The sequence below is a fragment of the Sebastes fasciatus genome, chromosome 3 (assembly GCF_043250625.1).
Source record: "Sebastes fasciatus isolate fSebFas1 chromosome 3, fSebFas1.pri, whole genome shotgun sequence".
Classification (NCBI taxonomy): Eukaryota; Metazoa; Chordata; class Actinopteri; order Perciformes; family Sebastidae; genus Sebastes; species Sebastes fasciatus.
Genome location: NC_133797.1, coordinates 26,043,272 through 26,066,807, shown reverse-complemented (window position 1 = coordinate 26,066,807; position 23,536 = coordinate 26,043,272). Strand labels below are relative to the sequence as shown.

The 23,536-nt window shown below is 38.6% G+C and overlaps 2 protein-coding genes across 3 annotated transcripts; one reads left to right on the top strand and one right to left on the bottom strand.

Moving 5' to 3' along the window:
- Positions 1 to 929: 929 nt before the first annotated feature.
- On the top strand, positions 930 to 11,312 carry esf1 (ESF1, nucleolar pre-rRNA processing protein, homolog (S. cerevisiae)). Of its 2 annotated transcripts, none has more exons than XM_074629880.1 (14): positions 930 to 1,037; positions 1,917 to 2,347; positions 3,933 to 4,273; positions 4,376 to 4,489; positions 5,373 to 5,482; positions 5,924 to 6,076; positions 6,164 to 6,278; positions 7,300 to 7,492; positions 7,599 to 7,778; positions 8,665 to 8,792; positions 9,635 to 9,725; positions 10,307 to 10,401; positions 10,505 to 10,660; positions 10,810 to 11,312. In XM_074629880.1, the coding sequence occupies exons 2-14, from the start codon at positions 1,939 to 1,941 to the stop codon at positions 11,155 to 11,157; spliced, it is 2,433 nt and encodes an 810-aa protein (XP_074485981.1). In that variant the 5' UTR covers positions 930 to 1,037; positions 1,917 to 1,938; the 3' UTR covers positions 11,158 to 11,312. The 2 variants fall into 2 exon arrangements, with proteins under 2 accessions (XP_074485981.1, XP_074485982.1); XM_074629881.1 differs by lacking the exon at positions 930 to 1,037 and adding an exon at positions 1,676 to 1,793.
- acaa1 (acetyl-CoA acyltransferase 1) lies at positions 11,313 to 22,969 on the bottom strand. The gene is made up of 12 exons (XM_074629893.1): positions 22,702 to 22,969; positions 20,982 to 21,075; positions 20,003 to 20,060; positions 19,838 to 19,917; positions 19,356 to 19,398; positions 19,158 to 19,256; positions 17,749 to 17,829; positions 15,900 to 16,090; positions 15,647 to 15,826; positions 14,342 to 14,397; positions 13,663 to 13,808; positions 11,313 to 13,544 (listed from the first exon to the last, which is right to left on the bottom strand). The coding sequence occupies exons 1-12, from the start codon at positions 22,873 to 22,875 to the stop codon at positions 13,469 to 13,471; spliced, it is 1,278 nt and encodes a 425-aa protein (XP_074485994.1). The 5' UTR covers positions 22,876 to 22,969; the 3' UTR covers positions 11,313 to 13,468.
- Positions 22,970 to 23,536: the final 567 nt, after the last annotated feature.

The window sequence follows — 23,536 nt, the reverse complement described above, 5'->3', positions numbered from 1 at the left end:
ATCACAGACTGGAAACAATGGAACTGGATCATCAAACATAAAAATAAGTGGGGTTTTTCAAGTAATATTTTCAACAATATTGGAGAAAATATGCATCTACAATTTATTTCGACAACGGTTAACAATGTGAACTTAATGAATAGTATAATAATAGTAGTAATAGTAATAATAATATGTGTAATAATATTTTTTGATTGATAACAGAACAAAAGTTTTTTTTATATATTTACTGTATTATAACTGTTATTATATATATCTTGGTCTAATTGTTTGTTATCACTATTATGTAGTCATATTATTTATTTATATTAATCTTGTCTTTAGGTGGAGGCTTCAGATAAGCCCAGTGTGTTTTTGCCTCTTCCTGCACTGTATTTTTTTTTTGTTATGTTGTGTAGTCTTAAATTGTGCAAAAGAAAAAAAAGAAAAAAGTCATATTTTGAAAACAATTTTAGCGAGAAAATGTTTTCAGTATCTAAGAGACTATTCCTTTAATAATATTTTTAATTTTTAAATTGTAACTATTTATTATTTTATTTTATTATTATTTTTAGCGTACTTTTAGCTTATTAATAAGTGTTCTTAATTATTAGCTAATTACTTTATAGTTTTCACTAATTGTTTTGCACTGAAATTCTGAGTGGTGGATGTAAGAAACACAATTTCGTTTTTATGTGGGGCATAAAAATGGCAAATAAAGGAATCTTAAATCTTGAATTGTCGTAACCCTAGTGTTTTTTTTTGCCTCTTCCTGCACTGTATATTATTATTTTTTTTGTTATGTTTTGTAGTCTTAAATTGTGCAAAATAAAATAAAAATAAAAAAAAAAAGTTGGCAGAAGAAAAGTCTTATTTTGAAAATAATTTTAGCTGGAAAATGTTTTTTCAGTATCTGACTTGTCGTTGCGCGTTTTCCGTCTTTCGTCCCACTTCGCTTGCCGTACCAAGAAAGAGGCGGGACCGTAAAAAGGTCACGGAAGAGTTGCATGCTGGGTAAACACGTGTAGCAGGAGCCCAGAGAGAGCAGAGAGGTAAAGGTGTGTTTTTATGATTCTTGTTGTTTTAAAACGTTATTTTAAAGTCAATTATCACATATTCTTAGAGATACATGCTCAGTATTGTGTGTAGAGTCAGCTGCTGCCTGGTTTTCCCTCCGTTTAGTGTCTTTCTTCTTCTGTTCAGACATTTCGTTTGTTTACATGTCGCTGAGTTCACTGAGACTGAATCTCACTTTGACAGTTTGTTTAGGTCATTAAATGTTCACTATGTGGTTCATTACAAGTTATTTAACCTTACAGGTCCAGAGAGAATAAGTGGTTCTGTTTCTAAGCTTTATAAGATGTATTTAAACTGAGTATTTAGACTCTGATTGGAAACGATTAAGCAGTCTTACTTACAGTCAGTGGTGATAACTAACATGACTAATACCACACTGAAGCTTCTCCACTACAAGAAGTAACAGTCCTGCATTCAAAACCTTTAACATTTAAGTAAATGTGTCAGCAGAATGATCTTAAAGTATGGAAAGTAAAAGTACTCATTGTGCAGTAAAATGTTCCCTGTCAATGTGAACATGTTTTTCTTCTTTTATATATTTACATATAATAAAAGATGCCTAAGTTCTCAAATGTTAAATACTGTATGCTGTTTTCTGCTGAGCAGTTAATGCACTGTGGGTTTATCAAAAAACAGCTGCCTTCTGCTGGAAACACTGAGACTGAACCAAACAAACAAGTCAAGTCCACTAGAGGCTGAGAGAAGTCTAGGATCAGGTCGTCCAGATTCATTATTCAGTATGTGCATATAAAGCTAAATCCACACAATGTATTGGAATATAGATGCACGTGATAATAGAAAGAGGCTCAGTGCTTGTTGTCCATGTGACCCAACAATTTGTCCTGTTTTTTATTTGTCAGGTGACACTTGAAGTTTGCCACCATGTCATCCAAAAAGAAGCAGGATGGCGATGAGCGCTTCCAGCGGGTGCAGAAGGATCCCAGATTCTGGGAAATGCCAGAGAGGGAACGCAAAATCAAGATCGACAAGCGTTTCCAGTCCATGTTTCACGACAAGCGCTTCAAGGTGAAGTACACGGTGGACAAACGAGGCCGTCCCATCAATCAAACCTCCACAGAGGACCTGAAGCGCTTCTACAAAGTCTCCGACTCAGAGGACGAAGACGATAAGGAGGATGTGAAGAGCAAGAAGGCGGCAGAGGGCAAGAAAAAGAAAAAAGTGAAGGAGAAGCTGGTGAAGGCTGATGGAGAGGTGAAGAGCGGAAAAGCAGTGCAGAGCGGAGACGTTAGAGTAGAGCGGCCTGAACGAGGCGTCAGAGTTGTTGAAGAGGGTGAGTAGATGTTTCTGATTGAGATGTAGGTGGAGGAAACGAGCACAGATTCAACATTTCACCCAGTCCTACATGTCAGGTTGCAGGGCTTGACAGTAACGGTTGCCAGGTTGCCATTGGCAACCATTTTAAGAAATTGGCAACCAATTCTTGGCCTTTGGTTGCCACTTTCTAACATAGAGAAAATAGGGACAGCGAAACGAGTATCGAGTATCCCGGCATCTTTGAGCTGGACGGAAAATTATTCTGCAAAGCCTGTACAACATGTACCTCGATAAGTGACACATCAAGTTCTTTAGTTCAAGGCAGCACATCCTACAGAAACACGAGGATAGACAAGCACTAGAGCTTTATTCTTTTATGTCACATTTTCATTATTAAGCTGACGTTTATAACTGCATAGAGTCTTAATTACTCAAAATATAAGGTTTAAGTTGACTAAAAACGGCAACCATATATTCAGTTTCAGCAACCAAAAGCTGAAACCACTTTTAAAAGTTAGTGTTGAAGCCTGGGTTGCTCTCATGTCGTCAGCTCCACTAATTAAACCTGTGCTCATTTGCTTTTGCAGAATTTCAAAAAGTTGAATCTGATTTTAGATACAGTATGTGTCGCGTCCCTGCAATTTGAACTTCAAGTCTTTATTTGTCAACAACTACTACAGTGGAGCAGTCGTTGGCAAGGACATTCTTGTTCCCGTGCACCCTCCAACAATGTTACTACAATATGTATAAAAGAAAAACATGCAAATAAAAAGGAGAATCCAACACATAAAATATGATGACATAAAATGTTGTTTTGTGTTGCTGACAGCTTATGATCAGAAGACTAAAACTGAGAGCTGACTGGATTTCATGTTACACGCTGTTCATCTTCTGTGAATTTATGCCGGCACTTTAAATCTACTCAATTAACAAAAAAAATATTTGCTAGCATTGTTTACACACAGGTTACAGATGGTGGCAGCTTTCAGTTCCACAAACAATTGTTTGCTGCTGATAGACTTGTGAGTCCTACAGGACGTTCTCATGGTCATGCATGGGCTGTAATTAAGGCTGCCAATCAATTAAAATATTTAATCACACATCTTTTATCTGTTCAAAATGTAACTTAAAGGGAGATTTGACAAGTATTTAATTCTCTTATCAACATGGGAGTGGGCAAATATGCTGCTTTATTTAAATGTAGGTATATATTTATTACTGGAAATCAATTAACAACACAAAATAATGACAAATGCTTTACAACTGAGCCCGCTACGACCAAAAAATCGCAAGTTGAGTTAATGTGTTCAAGAAATGAGTAGCGTTAAAGCAAATATGTTGTTGTAGTTGTAATATGGAGTTTGTTTTGATTAGTGAAATGTCTCAATGTTATCAGGAGAGGAAATTACTTCATTTTGCAAATTTGGTGAAAGGGACCCCTCGATTCTGTTACCCATTTTATTTCTGTATAATAATGTTTTATTTTCGTATCAACATAGGCAGCTGCAATTATCTGTAAAGTTCACTAATAATACAATTCAGTGTAAATTAATGTCACTGCCGACGCCTCTGACTGTTACATTTCTTATTATTTTCCTCAGATGATGATGAGGAGCAGCAAACTGCCAAAAAGCATGATGTTGACCTGGGAGACAGTGTCACAGACGGCAGTGAGGAGGATGGAGATGATGAAGAAGACGACGACGATGATGCAGAAGAGGAGAGTGATGTGGCGAGTGGATCAGATGTTGAGGAGGAGTCCGGTCTGGATTCGGAGGAGGACAGTGACAGCGAGCCAGATCATGCCAGAGGAAAGGGAAACATCGAGACCAGCTCAGATGAAGACGATGACGACGATGTGGATGCCATCCTGAAGAAAGAGGAAGAGGAGATTGAACACAACTGGGGAGAGCTCGCTAAAGACGCTCCACAAAGCGACGAGGTGAGGTGGCGTCTAGTTGGGGGAGGAAGTTGTGCTCACCTGACCAGGAAACATGAACACTCTTAACACTGTGTTTGTGTTTTCTGAATGTTTGTGTGTCAGGTTTCTGCCCGACTGGCCGTCTGCAACATGGACTGGGACCGGATGAAAGCTAAAGACCTGCTGGCTCTGGTCAACTCCTTCTTACCTGAAGGAGGAGCCGTGCTGTCTGTCAAGGTAAAGCCAGTTAGACGTGGGCACTAGGGATGTCACGACACCAGGAATTTAGTAGTCAATACCAATACCAGTGAAATTCCACGATTCTCAATACCAATTCGATACCACGGAAAAAACAAAAGTAAAACAATAAATCCCATGTACTCCTTAATAACCGTTTGCATACTGGTCTTTGTTAGGAAGTTAAACAGGTCATAGTTCTCTCTCTATTATCTATTTGATATTGCTGTGGAAACATCTCCTTCAAACAACTAGATTTATTAAAGGGACTATTTGTAAGATTCAGAAATGCTGCTTAACAGCGACACCTGTGGCCTTGAAATCAACGAAAGTCAGCGTCGAGCTCGCGCTTGCTCGCTCTAAATATACCTGAACGAGCGTCGCTCAAAACAGAGAGGCGACACACGTCAGCTAAAACCACAATATCACTCTATATTTCAGCTGCTTGGCAGTAATGTTAGCTGACCAGACGAAGGTCTCTCCATGAATCACTGCTGATCCTAGTGTTGGCTTTTCCTGCTCAGCGCAGGCTTCAGCAGCGGGTCTCCTCAACGAGTTACGTTATCGCCTCCCGACCGCAGCCGGCAGCCGAAGACACCGGCACCCGGTCGGTAACGAGGCGATAACGTAACTCGTTGAGAAGCCCCGTCACTTCACAAGACACGGAAAACCTCTGTTGGTCTGGAGGAGCTGCAGCAGTTATTTCTGCACAAACGTCCACTCTAATATAGAATGGACGTTTGGTAGCATTTTTTTTTTTTTCGGTAGCATTTTTTCAGAGTTGTCTGTGTTAGTATGGACTCATGAAGTGGGTCACTTTTCAAACTGTTGAATGTTGTCTGTAAGAGAGATAAACAGCAGTGCATGCTGGGTATTGTCTTAGATCTACCCATCAGAGTTTGGGAAGGAGAGGCTGAAGGGGGAGCAGACTCAGGGACCTCTGGAGCTGAAAGCTCTGCCCGACGACTCGGAGGACGACAACGAGGAGGAGAGGTAACACAACTTGTTTTTGTCACTTAGAAGGGCTTCCAGTTCTTCCCTGGAGTGCCCAAATGAAATGCACCATTACCTTTATTAAAATTACAGATTTCTTTAGGTTAGAAAATTGTCGGAAACATTTTGGATAATGTAAGTATACAATTCAACGAAATATATAACATCGGTGGAGTCGCTTTTAGACATTTTAGTGCAGAAATGTTACATATTATACCTTTTAAATGTTATTTCATTCCCGTCTTATTTAAATGTGTTTTAGGATGAAGGTTACAAGCTGAAATGTGTTGGTCTGACAATTAAATGTTTTTACTACAAGTGTTGTTTTTCCTCTTCTCCTTGAAGTTGTACCAGCAATCTCAACTATGCTTCTACTGTTTAAAGTTGTCTTCCTCTGTATCTGCTGATGATGTGTGTGTTGGTGTGTGTGTGTCCTCTCAGAGGTTACAGGGAGAAGATGCGTGACTACCAGTTCAAGCGGCTGAAGTACTTCTACGCCGTAGTGGAGTGTGACTCGGCCGACACCGCTGCCAAAATCTACCAGGAGTGTGACGGCTTCGAGTATGAGAGCAGCTGCTCCGTCCTGGACCTCCGGTGAGAGAAGAGAGAATACAAATTGATTACTGAAAGTCATCTAGAAAAAGCAATGATTTAAACCTCCGTTGATCCTTTTTTTACCAGGTTTATTCCTGATGAAGTCAAGTTTGACGAGGAACCCAAAGACGTGGCGACGGATGTGAACCTCTCGGCCTACACGCCCAAACTGTTCACCTCATCTGCCCACGCAACATCAAAGGTAGGAAGACTGATAGCTACTATCAAAGAAAATACTGCCAATAAAAGTCAAACAAATATATCAACAGAGGGATTTATTATTCATTTTAGGACTGCAACTGGTTTGGTCTATAAAATGTAAGAAAATGGTGAAAAATGTTTTTCAGTGTTTCCCAAAGCACAAGATGAGGTCCTCAAATGTATTGTTTTGTCCACAACTCAAAGATATTCAGTTTACTGTCATAGAGGAGAAAAGAAACCACAAAATATTCACATAAAGAAGCTGGAATCAGAGAATTTAGACTTTTTTTTTCTTAAAAAAAGGACTCAAACCGATTAATCGACTATCAAAATAGTTGGCGATTATTTTATAGTTGACAACTAATTGATTAATCGTTGCAGCTCTAATTCATTTTATTCCAATATTAAATGTTAACTAACTAACTTTTTTCATCAGATGGCTTGTTTATTATTAGATTTATTACATTTTTTTTTGCCAATTAGGGATATTGTTTAGAAATTATTGTATTATTATTATAAATTCTTAAATACTGGCTGAGGCCTTTATTAAACTTAACTGCAGATAGAACCGGGTCTTTACTAAGTAACTAAGTCCATTTATTCAAGTACTGTACTTAAGTACAAATTTGATGTACTTGTACTTCAGTTTTCTGCTACTTTTATACTTTTACTCCACCAACTTTCTGAGGGAAATATTGTACTTTTTACTCCACTACGTTTATTTATAACCTCAGTTTCTTTGCAGATAAAACAAAATATAATCAACAATTATATGATATATTGTTATAGGTTAAGATAAATGATCCCTTGGTGAAATTCACAAACTAGCCAGCGGTATATATAGTAATTAAAAATGAGCTCTTCCATTACCAGCGGCAACATTAAAGTGATGAACACATTAAAACATCAATGATTATAATCCAGTGTATATAATATATGAAACATATCTTCCTTGTTGTTGGTAATAAAGACAAACGACAGGACTTTGGGACTAATGTGTGTGAATCTGTTTAACCAATCAGGTGCAGCTGACGTGGGATGAGACGGACAACGAGCGTGTGACCGCCCTGAGCAGGAATTTCAACAAGAGCGAGCTGCTGGCCATGGACTTCAACGCCTACCTGGCCTCCTCCAGTGAAGATGAGGAGGAGGGTGAAGGAGGAGGGTTTGAGTTTGGAGAGCAGGAGAGTGGAGACGATGACACAGCAGCAGACGGTGAGACAGAAACTAGAGACAAATTAATGTGGAGAAAAAAAACATTGTTTTATTCTTTGATGAGACGAAGCAGCACTGAGGAGTCATTATCTCTTTCTTGTTGTAGCTAAAATGACAGAAGAGCCCGTCGTGGAGAAGAAACCGCAGAAGGAGAAAGAGAAGAAGATGAAAAAGAAAAGCGATGAGCAGATCTCCAAGTACAGAGAGCTGCTGAAAGGCATCCAGGACAAAGAGAAGAAGCTGCATGAGGACAAAGACATGGAGATGGAGATCACCTGGGTGCCAGGTACGAGGAAACCTTTTCATCTCCAGCGTGTGAACCAGCTCAGAAACCCCCTTATTGTCAATCTACCTAGGAAAGCCATCCATCTTCTGAATGCTCTAGGTCTCTAGTGTGTGGCTATAAAGGCTGAGGCTGTGATTATCCTAGAGGTCACCACAGGTCAAGTTTCAAAAAAATGGTTTCACTACAATGAAATGGCTACTATGGGAACTAACATCATCACATGAATACAATTGGACTCATTGGATCCACAAGAGTCTCAGCTTTACAGTGATACACAATTTAAACAAGACTGTTGAGGGACCCCAGTATAAAGAAATATTCAAATACACCATTTAAGAATAGCAGAAAAATCACATTTATACTGCATGCAAAAAACTGCATGTGATTATCATAAAGTGGGCATATAAAGGGGAGACTCATGGGTACCCATAGAACCCATTTTCATTCACATATCTTGAGGTCAGAGGTCAAGGGAACCCTTTTGAAAATCAACATGCCAGTCTTCCTCGCCCCAATTGAGTCTAACTTCATGGCTTTATTTAGCGTTCTTCCCGACAAGCTGAGCGTACTTCAGCCTCTGGAGTGGAAGAGGTTAAAATCTGTCTAATTTTAAAACCAATAGTTTATAATTGTACTGCATGTAACTGCTATTACAAATATAAATCCATTCTATCCACAAACAGTTCCCTCTTTTTTTATAGGGTTGCTTTGTTTTTGCTTTGTTGAAGAAACGTCCTTTCTATTTGGAAAGTCTCCCGTCTTTAAGCGTCTATATGTCTATTGACGTATGGGTTACAGTAATCACCAAACGGTTCTGAAAGTCCCCAGTTGGCAGCAGTTATGAGCCGTATTTAGTTTATTAAATGTGCATTTTATCTGTCTGCAGGTCTGAAGGAGACGACGGAGCATCTGGTGAAGAAGAAGATGGAGGGGAAGGACAAGCTGACGCCCTGGGAGGAGTTCTTAGAGAAGAAGAAAGACAAGAAGAAGCAGAAGAAATCTCAAAGAAAAGAGGTGAGTTGAACTGTCAGTTAATAACAGGGGCCAGATGTTTAAAACTCCGTGTACGCACAGAGACAGAAATATGCATACACGATTCTTTTTATCAGATTTATAAAGCTTTACGCCTGATTTTGTTTTACAAATCTCAATCATTGTGGAGCTGGACGCACATGCACCAATGAAGTCCAATGTTTGATTGACATCTGGGCCGAAGAGAACACACAGAATACGCTAATGATCCAATCATAGCGCTCATGCTGAAACAGACTGAAGTGCTTCACAATTCAGGATCAAATTAAATGATCATCAACAAGGAGACGATGGCTCAAATATTAATAAAAATTATGAAATTCATCACTTTAAAATTAAGTTTGATTGACATTAACACAATCAATGAAATTAACAAACAACCTAAAAAAATGTTATATTTTATAAATAGCAGTTTATGTGTGGGAAAAGGGGAATGCATGGTTTTTGTGTGTACACATCATGTATACATGTGGTCCCTGGTGTATTTGGACTCTGAGCTGTGTTGATTACAGGTGGAAAAGGTGCAGATGTTTTGAGATGTTCCCACTTTATTCAAGAACTCTGTTCAATACTCACGGTTTCTTACAAAACAAGTTGGTTTTCAATTTGTTTTTTTGTATTTTCCAAGCTGTGAATATGATCTTTAGCACTAACTGAAAAATAACTTGGTAAACACTGATCAGAAAACAACAAATCAGTAATAATCTACTTAAGAAACTTCACTCAACCAATAACTTTTATTGGGTCTATTTTTAAAATACATTTTCTATTAACTGTTCCTTCTGTAGTTTTATTAATCAGTTTAATATTTTCTCTTGTATCAGGGAGAGGATGAGGAAGAACTCAGCGACGACGAGCTTCCTCCAGACATCGACCTCAGTGACCCCTTCTTCGCCGAGGAGCTCGCCGCTACAGGTAATCAATACCGTCAATTAATCAGTCAGTCACAGTAGAGGGTTGTAGGACATGCTCATGTTATTTTTCATCACATCTTTTAGTATAAAAGTAGAGAAAAGAACAAAATGAATCATGTTATTGTTGCAATTAATGTTACAAGAACAATTTACAGGAAGATAGAAATAGAGAAACGGCTAAAAACAAGGACAACAAATAAACATTTAACTATAATATCCATACAAGTAGGTGAAAACATTTTACAAGTTTATAAATATAGTAGTTTAATAAAGCAACAATGAATAACAACATACAATGTCTATACATAGTTTCTGTAAATTGTTAACAAGAATTCAATAGTGCAAAGAGTGTTGGAATTAATATTGAGTTTGTCATAGATTACTTTATATACATGAAATAGGTGGATATTATGTACAGTATACTATATGCACGTCTTTATACAGTATATTTATTGATATATTTACATGCAGCTTACAGTTCAGTTATTGTCCTCTGTGGATCTGTTTTCTTAGGTTTTTATATCATTCTGTATCTCCCCATGTGTTCCTTATGTATTCAAATCCAAACTGATGTGTCCGCAGACATGAAGAAGAAACAGAAGGGGAAGAAGAAGAATAAAAAGCAGGAGGAAGAGGAGCGGACACCTGAGGAGAAAGAGGAGCTGGAGAAACAAAAGGTCAGAGTTCAATCCCAAAATCACCAAACCTGTGGATCAGAACGTCAGCCAGCCACATGCTAACCAACCTGCTCTAACCCTGCGTTTGTGTTTCTGTGTTTAGGCGGAGATGGCTCTGCTGATGGAGGACGACGCCGCCGGCACCAAACACAAACACTTCAACTACGACAAGATCGTGGAGGAGCAGAACTTGAGCAAGAAGAAGAGGAAGAAGCTGCTGAAGAAGGGCGAGGAGCCGCTGGAGGGCGACGACTTCCAGGTCAGTTTAATGATTCTACGTGCTGTTTGGGTTTGGACCAGTACTCCAAAAAAATACTGTAGGGGCCAGTATACCAAAATTTTAAATTTAAATGATCCACATCTGTGTCAACCTATAACAATCCCTCTCCCGTCTGTCTGTGCGTCCAGGTGGACGTTAAAGATCCTCGTTTCCAGGCCATGTTCACCTCCCACCTGTTCAACCTGGACCCGTCCAACCCCAACTACAAGAAGACTAAAGCCACGCAGAGCATCCAGGCCGAGAAGCAGCGCAGACGAGGGGAGGAGCAGCGGCGGATGGAGGACACGCTCAGCGCTCAGAAGGTCACGCCCACACAGGGGGAGGCCGCCGGGGAGAAACGGGAAAATGACTCTGACGCTCCGACAGGCGAGGGCACCTCGAAGAAATCCATGGACCCCAGTTTGTCTCTGCTCATCAAGTCGATCAAAAGCAAAACGGAGCAGTTTCAGGCTCGGAAGAAACAGAAGTTGGTGTAGGTTTGACTCAACTGTTCTACAAATGTTTTTACAAGAAAGCGGACTGAGTGATTCTTCCTAAAACTTCCTCCTGGATTGCCGTGTTTGTACAGAAAAAAATACCACACGAGGAATCGAGCACATTTTTAGTAAAAACTGAATCCTGCTGCATCAGATCATGTTGAAATGTTTTATTTTTATACATAGAAAATCAGTATTGTGAAGAAATTCTTCACAGCATCTCAGTTTTACAAAGCTCTACAGTTATTTAAAAGTCATTGTAGATGACAACAGTGATCGATTGGGCCTCATTCAGAGTTGCGTTTGAGTCTGGACGGACAGAAACGGAGACCTGTGAAAACGATGACGCAGACACCCACGTTCACTTCTTGATTGGTCTTAACCAGTAATGACGTGTCCTTCCCTGATTCGTCACACCCCATCACGTCAACCTTTTCCGATCTTCTCTCTAACGCATCGCATCACTTTCAGGAGTCACATTCTTCCAATTAAACTTTCATTCACATCAAATCAATAATTTAAGCTTATAAAATTAATATTTTTTAACCAAAATGTTCTCGCATGAGGCCCGATATCTGCAGATTAATTTACAAACACAATTACTGGTTTGGATTGGTCCTTAGATTTGACAAAACATAATGTATTCTTAACATCCTCAAACACTAACAGTAAATCAAACTCATCTTTAAACATTCATTCCTGATTTATGCAGCTGAAGATATATGCGCACTTACGGTTCATATGACGGTTCATATGACGGTTCATATGACGGTTCATATGACGGTTCATATGACGGCACGACTGTGCAAAAGGTGTTTTCTTTTTTTTTTTACCTTGATTATAGTTTGCAGAAAATAGACGAAGTTTTTACAGCTCACTGTTCCTTCCTGCAATATTGACCTGTTTCAATTGAAGAATTAAAGCAGAATAAATCAGTAGTTTGATAAGCAACATGAAATCAAAGGCACTTAATCTGTTAAGCTGTTTGAAATTAATCTTCTATACAAATGTTAACGGCTAAAATAGAGCAGCGTGAGTTTAGTAGGAGATTCATTTAAAGGTTTATTCAAATCTCTCTGTAGCCCCTTTCAGACGGGGAATCTGTCACACTGGTGAGTTTATTCATCTGGTAAGTCACGGCTTTTTGAGTTTCATGTTGACTGTTCCAATAACAGACCCGTTATGTACTTAATATTAATGTGGTAATGCTCGCACAACATTTTGCTTCTGGCACGTGAGACCAGAAAGCTACGTATGAAGTGAGAGATGTTTACTGGGACATGCTGTTGAAGGATGGGTTCATAACATTGTCTTTATGCCTCAGGTGTGATTAGTTACACTGTCAGTAATCGTTCACACAAGATCAGGATGTTTATACAGCATGGCGACCAATTACAGAAGACCAGTAATTGATATTTTAAATGATTTTGCAGGCTACAAGAGCTACTTTAACCTCGGGTTCACATAGGGGGTGAAAGCGCAGCGATTTTCGGAGAAGCGCTGCACACGTCCTTTCGGCACCCATGTAAATCAATTGGGCTGTTCACATAGGATGCGACGTGCCACAGAGCTCCGTGGCCAGCTCGCAATCTATAGTTTCGGTGTCTGGTCTGTTTTCTCTGCTTGCAGCGAGCGAATCTGGCAAGATAACCCACTGATACTCTACTATAAATGATCTGATTCTGATGCACAGTCTGTTTAGTACAAGATTCATTCTTTTTGCAACTATCCCTCCTAAGTTTGTAAACACAACATTCAAAGTTGGCCCCTCCTCCCCGGCTCAACGAGAGTTATGGTGCTCGCCAGCGGGTAAAAGCTGAATCCAGATTCACTCTCGTATTGGAACAAGCTTTCCCCACTTGGCTATTTTTGCTTCCTTTTGTTCCCGGCGCTGTGTTTGCCATTTTCGTTGCTTCCTCTTGGATGTGTGCTTACGATCTGGCACCTGGTCGCTACGTTTTTATAGAGGTTGACGCACAGAAATGTCCCAAACACAGCAAAATGAAAAGAGAAAATACAGGCAAAGGGCAGGGTCTCTGCAGATACAGACACCACCACGCGCTGTTTTTTTAGGAATGTGCTACTCATTCTGCCATTTAAGTGATCTGGTCGCCTGCAAAAGCTTTCAAGGTGTCAATTACTGTTGTAATTAGTCGCCATGCTGTATAAACATCCTGATCTTGTTTGTACGATTACTGAGATGCAACAAATCACACCTGAGTCTTATAGAAAACGTTATGAGGTCTTAAGAAGGCAGATAACTGGTCATGTCTGAAAGGGGCTTTTAACAGTGACAGTCTTGATTTGGCTCCTACGGTCCGGGGTATTCAAACACAGCAGCCGCTCCCATCCCAGTCCCGATGCACATGGACACGACGCCATACGCCCTGCAGACAGGAAAACACAAGAGAGGAACACCCTAAGAGAACTCGTCTGAACGCACGTTAAACAAGTCTGGTGCGTCGGTAAGAAATGGTGACTATTTGTGTATCTGTTGAGACGAACCTCCTGCCTCTGCGTCTGAGCTCGTTGAGCAGCGTCACCACCTGTCGAGCTCCGGTGCAGCCCAGAGGGTGACCCAGAGCGATGGCGCCGCCGTTAGGATTCACCTTCTCCAGCGGGATCCCCAGCTTCTCCACACAGTACACAGCCTGAGCAGCAGTAAACGGTCAGTTCAAACAAATCACACAAAAACATAGGCTACTCGCACTTAACACAAAGTAGTGTTTTTTTGCACTGCAGAAACTTTTGTCTCCACTCCAACGTCTCTTTCCAGTAACAGAGTGTCTGTTATTCCACAGACCTCACTGGCCCGTTTCAGACCTGGTACTGGTACTACTGACACTCCTGTAATATTACGTCACGACATCTGCTGTATTAGTCGTGTGTGAACAGACGTATTTCAAGCTGTCCATTTGTGATCCGATCACTCAGGACGCATGTTGATGTAAGGTCTGATTTACAGTAGAAAATACTCAAACAAAAAACTGTCCACTGTGGGGTCCCTGTACTCAGAGTAATGTGGATACCGTTTCTAGAGAAACGTACAGATGTACAAAGAATTACATGGAAAAAACTGTAATTTTCCAATGTTGTGAGAATCACAAATGAAATTCCATTCAGTCTGTTTTTGTTGTTGTGATTTGGCAAGATGAAATCCATTAACATTTAGGTTTGAACTCACCTGACTCGCGAAGGCCTCGTTGATTTCAAACACGTCGATATCCGCCACAGTTAGTCCTGAAGGAGGGAGACCGGTTGAGTTAGAAGAAGCCTTTTAGCCAAAAGGATCAATAAAGTTATTAGAATTCATCCTCTCGGGACCGTGAATGCAAAGTGCTTATATCGTTGATTTTTAATAACTCGTATGCATAAACAGGCTCACTTACTTGCCTGTATACTATGAGGATTAATAAGTATGTTCATTAGTGGTCTGACCAACAACAGCAGATCATCTACTTTAAGAGTTTTACACAATGTAAATATCACATGGTGACAGTTGAGGATGCAGTTGTGGAAGAAGTACTTAGTTCTTTTATGTAAGTAAAAGTAATAATACCACAGTGTAGAAATACTCTGTTACATATACAAGTCCTGCATTCAAAATGTTACTTAAGTAAAAGTACAAAAGTATTTACATGAAAATATACTTTAAGTACCAAAAGTAAAAGTAGTCATTATGCAGAATGGCCCATTTCAGAATAATAAATGTTACATTACTGGATTATAATTATTGATGCATCCATCACTTTAATGTAAATCATTTTATTTGTTGATAATTTATTTTGTATTAATTGGGGCTGTAAAAGTTAACGAGATAATAATGTGCTAACGCAATTTAGTTTTAATCATTCCTTGAATGCATTCTTGAACGCAACCTGCGGTTTTTAGGTTATAGCGTACTCAGTTTTAAAGCTAGAGTAAAAGGGGAGACTCGTGGGTACCCATAGAATCAGCTTTCGTTCACATATCTTGAGGTCAGAGGTCAAGAGACCCCTTTGAAAATGCCAGTTTTTCCTCTCCAAAATTTAGCGCAAAATTAGCCTGACATGCTAGTATGACATGGCTGGTACCAATGGGTTCCTTCTGTTTTCTAGTTTCATATGATGCCAGTATCTTCGCGGCGGGCCGTCAGAGTATTAAAGGGTTTTAATTGATTCCCAATAATAAATATATACATATATTAGCATAAAGCAGCATATTTGCCCACTCCCATGTTGATAAGAGTATTACATACTTGACAAACCTCCCTTTAAGGTACATTTTGAACAGATCAAATGTGCGATTAATCGCGATTAACTTTAAGTTATCAACTAAATCTAGTGAAGTAAAATGTACAATATTTCCCTCTGAGATGGAAATACTCAAGTGAAGTACAAGTAGTACCTCTAAATTGTACTTAAGTAACAGTACTTGAGTAAATGTTACTTCCCACCACTGTGAGATGATTAATGTTCACACACACACACACACACATACAGTATCTTACCAGCCTGTTCCAGAGCTGCAGGGATGGCGAATGCCGGTCCGATACCCATAACATCCGGAGGGACCCCCACCACGGCGCTGGCCCTCAGGACTCCCATGACTGGCAGACCCAGAGCCTCGACCGCAGACCTGCGACCAATAAGCACGGCCGCTGCTCCGTCGCTCACCTGGCTGGCGTTACCTGACGCAGAACATGTTTGAGTCAGTAAGAGCTGAGAGAGATGAATGAGTTCACCTGGTGCGTGAAGACCGACCTGCTGTGGTGCTGCCGTCAGGTTTGAAGGCCGGCCGGAGTTTACTCAGTCCTGCCAGAGTTGTACCCGGTCTGATCCCTTCGTCCTTAAGGACCGCCACCTCGCGCTCTTTACCCTCGGCGTCCACAAACCTGGTGGTGACGGGAACGATCTCCTGCGCGAACACACCTGTGTTCTGGGCCCGGAGCGCTCTGTGTGAAGGAGGTTAAATATGTTGGTGCTGAAACTATGACAGACTTCTTACAATCAGGTAATTCATCAGTACTTTTTTTTTATATACTATAATATGAATTTTTTCTACATACTATACTATGACTTTTATTTTCAAGAGAATATACCATGACTTTTTTAATGATATTTTTTCAAGATACTATACAGGCGTTTTTAAAACATTTTTTGACATACTATACAATGACTTTTTTTTTTTTACTTTCGATGCACAAAATAATTACACTTTTTCTGTTTCTTTTCTCTGCAGCAAAAGACGCTGAACAGACCGGGAGAGATGTGCTTCATTAGTCTGAGCCGTTTAAAGACAAATGAAAAGTACTGAAAAGTATTTGTTATCACACTCACCCCATTTTAATAGTGTTGAAAATGACAACCGAGTTTACCTACTCAGGTTATGTTTGTATCAAACATGTTATTTATTAAGAAGTCTGTGCTTGTTTGTATGTTACTGTGTGTTGTAGTCAATACTCTCTGATGTCACTTGGCTGCTCCTGTAGTTTGTAAAACTGCATTACTGTTGTCTTGTCTATAACTTATATATTCAACATATTTATTGATGTATTAATGGAACATAAATGTATTTTCCAGTTGTGTAGCTCTGCTGACAACCTGTTGATTGATTCAAATTTTTTTCTTTCTTTTACTATGATTTTTTTCGACGTACTACATATGCCATTTTTTTCATGAAATTTTTCGACATACTATACTATGCCTTTTTACTTTTTGACAGACTGTGGTATGACTTTTTTTCGACATAGTATATGACTTTTTTTTAAGCATAATACACAGATTTTTTAAAAACTTTTTTGACATACTATACTAGGACTTTTTTTTCGACATGCTGACGATGACCTTTTTCCATGAATTTTTTTTCGACATACTATGATACAACTTTTATCAACATACTATACTAGGACTTTTTTCATTTAATTTTTCAACATACTATATTAGGACTTTTTTTTCGACATACTCTTCTATGATTTTTTTTCATGATGTGTTTCGACATACTATACTATGACTTTTTTTCAAATTTTTTAACATACTATATTATGACAGTTTTCATGAAACTTTTCGACATACTATAATATGGCATTTTATTACATACTGTGCTAAAATTATTTATGATTTTTTTTTACATACTATACTGTAACTTTTTTCGATACACTACAATGACTTTTTTCACTACATTTTTCAACATACTACACTGACATTTTTAGACATATTATATAAAGACTTGATGACATTTCTGACATACTATATTCTGACATTTTTAGACATAATATACTATGATATTATCTGACTTTATTCGACACAAAATACTATGACTTTTTAGACACACTATACTGTGTATTTTTTATGATTTTTGTCAACACACTATACTATGACCGACTTTTTTGACATACTATAGTATGACTTTTATTTTATATAGTATACTATGACTTTTTCAAGACATTTTTAGACATACTATGTCTTTTGGATGACATTTTTAGACATATATTATGACACATTTGAAGAAATTCCCTCAAGGCGTTCCTAAGATATCGCGTTCATGAGAAAGGTACGGACAGACGGTCAACCCGAACACACATTGCCTCTTGCCATAAAATCTTTGACTCACTTTTGGTGAGAGCTGAGAGCGAAGGCATCCTGCTTTTCTCTGGAGACCCCGAATCTCTCTGCGACGTTCTCTGAGGTGATGCTGTAAAAATAAGCAACACATATAAACATGGATCATCTTTTCAGATAGATGTGGTTTTCGTCTACATGCACTGAAAAAAAATAGAGAGATGAATGCTGGTGTCAGTCTAATATTAACTGTATTTCAGCAGTCTAAAGGGTTTGATCACAATAACACAGCTGCAAGGAACTAATCAGGAGTCAAGATCTGTGAAGGGAAATTTGGTAACCAAACATATATATTAGAAGAAATGCTACAACAGGTTTTGGAATTCTACATTTTTGGGGGGATTATAACAGATTCTGTCGGTACTTTAACAAAGTTCGGGCAAGGAGCTTTAACAAATGGTGGAATTGTAATAAAAGTTTGAGGTTTTTATGAAAAGCATATATTTTGGTGGCGCGTAACAAAATTTGGGATTATAAACAGTACATGGGGATTACAACAAATTCTGTGATAAAACAATTTTGGGATTACAGCACATTTATTGGGTTGCAATAAGTACATTTTGTGGTTTCTATCTTGGCTTTACTGTATAAACATGCATTTTAGCGCTGTACAATTGTGGGATTTCTATAACAAATTTCAAGATTGTAATTTACAATAAATTTCAGAATAAAATCATTTTGGGGGTTACAGGTGGTGTTAAGACAAATTTGGGGAACATACATTTTGTGGCACTTGGATGTTTTACAGATTTTATAAATACATTTTAGGACCATGTTACAAAATTTGAAGTTACATACAGTCATTTTTAAAAAGTACATTTTGGGAACAATTTAGCGATTATAACAAATGTCAGGATAATTTTTATTTTTTAGATTACAAAAATTTTGGGGATAATACTATAATGTTATGGTTGCTATAACTAATTTTGGGATTATATAAATATATTTCAGGGCGGTAAAAAATATGGGATTATAAAAAAATCATTAAGGGGTTGCTACAACACATTTGGGGATTATAGCAAATTTAGGGATAAACTATTTTGAAATTACAGCATTTTAGGGATTGTGATAGCACATTTTTTGATTATACAAATTAATTTTAGGGCTCTATAACAAATCTTTGAAATTATGTAAATGTAATACAGTTGTCAGAGTGTTATAACACATTGAGGATTATCACACATTTAGAGGTGGTTATGACTAATTCTGGTATCATAAAATACATTTTTGGAACAAAATGACAGATTTGGGGAATTGGAGGCACAACAACAAATTTGGGGATTTTGATAAATAAGTTTTGCTACATTCAATTTGGGATTATAGCCTTTGATTCGAATTAAGTGATCTTCAGTCCTTTCCTGAGATATAAAATATGCAGTATCCTGCAGTATGTGTTCTTACCCCATCGGTATGATGCAGTCTCTGGCTTTGTCGTTGTCCATCAGCCTGGAGCTCACATCTCCTGGTTGACCTACCGCACGCAGAGACATGCTCTCCACGCTAACACACACGAGCACACACAGTTTTATACTCTGGTGAAGAGAACATTATTTAATTTTAACTGTATTTTTTTACAGTTGGAATGACAAATAAACGTACCCACAGGCGAGGCCTAGGTCAATGGATCTGCTCCTGATGGCTCCTGCACAAACAGGGTCAAAAACAGAGTAAACACATGGTGTATTTATTAGGGCTGTCAAAGTTAACGCGATAATAATGCATTAATGCAACTTGTGATGTTTAGGTTGTAAAAGGCTCAATTTGGAAAGCTAGAGTGAAGATACTGGCATCATATGAAACTAGAAAACCCAATCCATTGGTGTCATACTAGCTTGTCGCAAAGGAGGAGGAAGAACGCTACAAATGTATGATAAATATATTACATATATTTATTTGCCTACTCCCATGTTGATAAGAGTATTAAATACATGACAAATCTCTCTTTAAGGTACAATTTGAACAGATAAAAAATGTGCGATTGATTTGCGATCAATCGTGATTAACTATGGACAATCATGCGTTTAATCGATTGACAGCCCTAGTATTTATATGTTAGAAAGTGATGAGTGAACAGTTTGTACCTGCGATGTTAAACAGAGCCTGCAGTCCAGAGGAGCACTGTCTGTTGACGGTGTAGCAGGGCACCGTCTCTGGAAACCCACTGAAATGAAGACAGAGCAGTGAGACACACTGTGACTGAGTGAAGGAGGATGACTGTGAGAATCAGTATTGAGTCTCAGTCTGACCTGAGGAATTGAGCCACTCTGGTCATCAGAGCACCGGCACCGGGCTGGAGTACGTTACCTGCAGACAGCAACACACGGGTCAACACACACAGAGCACATTTAAAATCTATGTTAGAACATTTTACAGTTATTGTAAGAATATGGGGGATTTTGTCACAGTTACAGATATAACACCAGAGTCAGTGTAGCAAACATAACTGAGTACACATTAGTACTCTTTTCCGTGTGCTGCTGCAATGGAATAAAATAGACTACAATCTTTAATTAAGTAATTTTAATTACAATTTCCCTGCCTTTAAGAAAAAAAGATAAACTATGGCTGCCAGTTAGTATTCCCTAATAAAATGTATCTTAATAAGTTTTATGTTGAACTTTTTAATTAATTAATATTTGCATCTTGAACTTGTTTCACATCAATTGATGAAATAATTACTCAGATCTTTTACTTAAGTGAAAGTAGCAATAACACAGTATAGAAATACTTTAAATTCAATTTCAAAAGTGAAAGTATATTATTAGTGGTATTAGCGTCAAAATACACTTAGAGCACAAAAAGTAAAAGTACTCATTTTGCAGAATGGCCCATTTTATATAATATGTTTGGATTATAATTATTGATGCATTGATGTGTTCATCACTTTAATGTCACAGTTGGTAAAGTTAGAGCTGATTTTAATTTCTATACATATTGTCGGGTAGCTTTTTGCACTTCAGCAAGAGATCAAATAAAGTTTTTTTTATTCATAATATTACATCATTTATTTGTTGATTATATTTTGTATTTATTATCTGAATCTGCAAAGTAACTAAATCTGTCAGATAAATGTAGCGGAGTAAAAAGTACAATATTTCAAACTGAGATGTAATGGAGTAAAAGTATAAAGTTACATAAAATGGAAATACTCAAATAAAGTACAAAGTACACAACATGACAGAAGAACGTCAAAGAACGATGTAAAGAATCAAAGTCTCATCTCACCGACACAAACGTCTCCGAGCTTGTCGGGTGAAAGTCCGACATCTTTCATCACAGCTGCCATCACTGCACTCAGCAGCTCGTCAGGTGTGGTGTCCTGCAGGGAATCAATAATCCAATAATCAATTATATCAGATCTACCTGCCTCAGTCTGCAGCACAGAGGTGGGAGTAGTACTCCGTAAAGTAAAAGAACAAATACAAATATGTAAAAATACTCCAATAAAAATAAAATTCCTATTCAAGTAAAAGTACACAAGTATTCTCAAATTCATGTAGTTAAAGTATCAGTAGTAAAAGTACTGAAGTATTCTCAGCTTAAAGCAGTAAAAGTACTTGTTGTGCAGTAAAATGTGTCCTGTGTCTGATATCTAACCAAAGATCAAAGCCTGTGTTTTATTGCTATTAAATTGTAGGCAGTTAGCTGCTGTCCAGTCCTTGACATTGGATAAACAGGAATGCAGTATAGTTAGATTGTTCACTTCATGTGGTTTGAATGAGAGGTATAAATGTGTATCATCAGCGTAACAGTGAAACGAGATCTTGTGTTGACAAACGACGATATGTCCAAACATACCGTGAGAATAAATTTATAAAATATAGAACCGTGAGGGAAAAAAACTATAGTATCCTTAGTATTAGCAATAGTAGAGTATTAATACTAGTACAAGTACTATAGTACCAGAAAGAGTAGCACAGTATGGCACAGGTAGCTCACTGCCTTTGCAGGTCAAGGAGTTGACCGCAGCATTGTGAATGTTGGCGGTTCTGCAGACCAAAAGACAGCCGGCCATTTGCCAAGTTACTACACAGAAGTTCCACCGGTTATCAGATGCACCACTGAGGCACCTGTACCACAGCACAGGATCATTGTTACATGGCCTATGTTAATACGTAACTGTATCCTGGTACGGTTTAATCAACCATGTCATACTAGCTTGTCGGAAAGGAGGCTATAATATCGCTCCAAACTTAGGCTGACTTTTGGTGAGGAAAAACTGGCATGGCCATTTTCAAAGGTGTCCCTTGACCTCTGACCTCAAGATATGTGAATGTAAATGGGTTCTATGGGTACCGACGAGTCTTCACCTTTACAGACATGCCCACTTTATGATAATCACATGCAGTTTGGGGCAAGTCATAGTCAAGTCAGCACACTGACACACTGACAGCTGTTGTAGCCTGTTGGGCTTGAGTTTGTCATGTTATGATTTGAGTACATTTGTTATGCTAAATGCAGTACCTGTGAGGGTTTCTGGACAATATCTGTCATTGTTTTGTGTTGTTAATTAATTTCCAGTAATAAATATATACATACATTTGCATAAAGCAGCATATTTGCCCACTTCCATGTTGATAAGAGTATTAAATACTTGACAAATCTCCCTTTTTGTTTTGTTGTTCTTCTGGGGTTGGGGTTGGGGGGGAGGTCCTTTGTATAAGCCTGTAAGGCTTCTTGACCTCTCCTGACACATTTCTTGTTTTTCTTTTCATTGACTGGATTTTGTGCTGTTTTATATATGTGCAAATAAATAAATAAAAAGATAAAGAGTATTTCACAGTGTGGTATATTAGTACTTTTACTGAAGTAAAGGATCTGAATACTTCCTCCACCATTAAGTGCAGTACAGTTGGTGTTTTCCTCACTGTGCATCCGCTTCATCATTCAACTTTAGCCCACCTGGCAGCAGGTGAGCCAGGTGAGCCAGGTGAAGAGCTGTTACCTTAAAGGCTCCTCTCTTCGCCTTCCCTATGGCAGTCCTCCGTCCATGCACCACCACCACGTCCTCCGGGCTGCTGCTGCTCGCTGAGCCGCACTCAGTCCTCCACAGGTCCCGTCTGAGTTCAGAGGACCGGGACGGAGACAAGTGGCCCGAAATGATCTTTAATCTGAGCATGACGACGACAAAAACACAGGTAATGTGTGAGGTAAACAGCTGCAGACTGTCTGGTCAATATGAACTCTGCTCTCTCAGCTGTCAATACAAGGACGGAAAGCGCGGAGGGACAAACTACCTGTGTTGTTGTTTCGCCTTTGGTTTGACTGTTTAACATTTCCGGTTCCGGTTTTATGTCAGAGAAAAACATTATACATGATTTTTACTTCACTAGATTATTACTTTTTAAAGGTCCCATATTATGCTAATTTTCAGGTTCATACCTGTATTTTGTGTTTCTACTAGAACATGTTTACGTGCTGTAATGTTAAAAAAAAACTTTATTTTCCTCATACCATCTGCCTGAATATACCTGTATTTACCCTCGGTCTGAAACGCTCCGTTTTAGTGCATTTCGACGGAATTGCAACAGGATTGCGTTGCTGGGCAACAGCTTGGGTCCATGTGTACTCTTCCTGTCAGCTGATGACATTTACATACACTGCAATCAGGAATAAACTGGGACACATTTAGAATGGTTACGTTTAAAACTGCGTAAAGGGTCTAAATATTGAACTATGTGACATCACAAATGGACAGAAATCTTGACAGCTTGTTTCAAACGCGCAGTTTCTGAAAACGAGTTGTGTGTATTTCTCTGTATATTGAGCATTTCGATACT

Coding starts and splice junctions, on each gene's coding strand:
- esf1 (XM_074629880.1), top strand. CDS start 1,939: ATGTCATCCAAAAAGAAGCAGGATGGCGATGAGCGCTTCCAGCGGGTG. Junction 4,274..4,375: donor ACGCTCCACAAAGCGACGAG/GTGAGGTGGCGT, acceptor TTTGTGTGTCAG/GTTTCTGCCCGACTGGCCGT. Junction 10,661..10,809: donor TGGAGGGCGACGACTTCCAG/GTCAGTTTAATG, acceptor CTGTGCGTCCAG/GTGGACGTTAAAGATCCTCG.
- acaa1 (XM_074629893.1), bottom strand. CDS start 22,875: ATGCTCAGATTAAAGATCATTTCGGGCCACTTGTCTCCGTCCCGGTCC. Junction 19,257..19,355: donor GACCTAGGCCTCGCCTGTGG/GTACGTTTATTT, acceptor CGTGTGTGTTAG/CGTGGAGAGCATGTCTCTGC. Junction 15,827..15,899: donor TGACGGCAGCACCACAGCAG/GTCGGTCTTCAC, acceptor GTTCTGCGTCAG/GTAACGCCAGCCAGGTGAGC.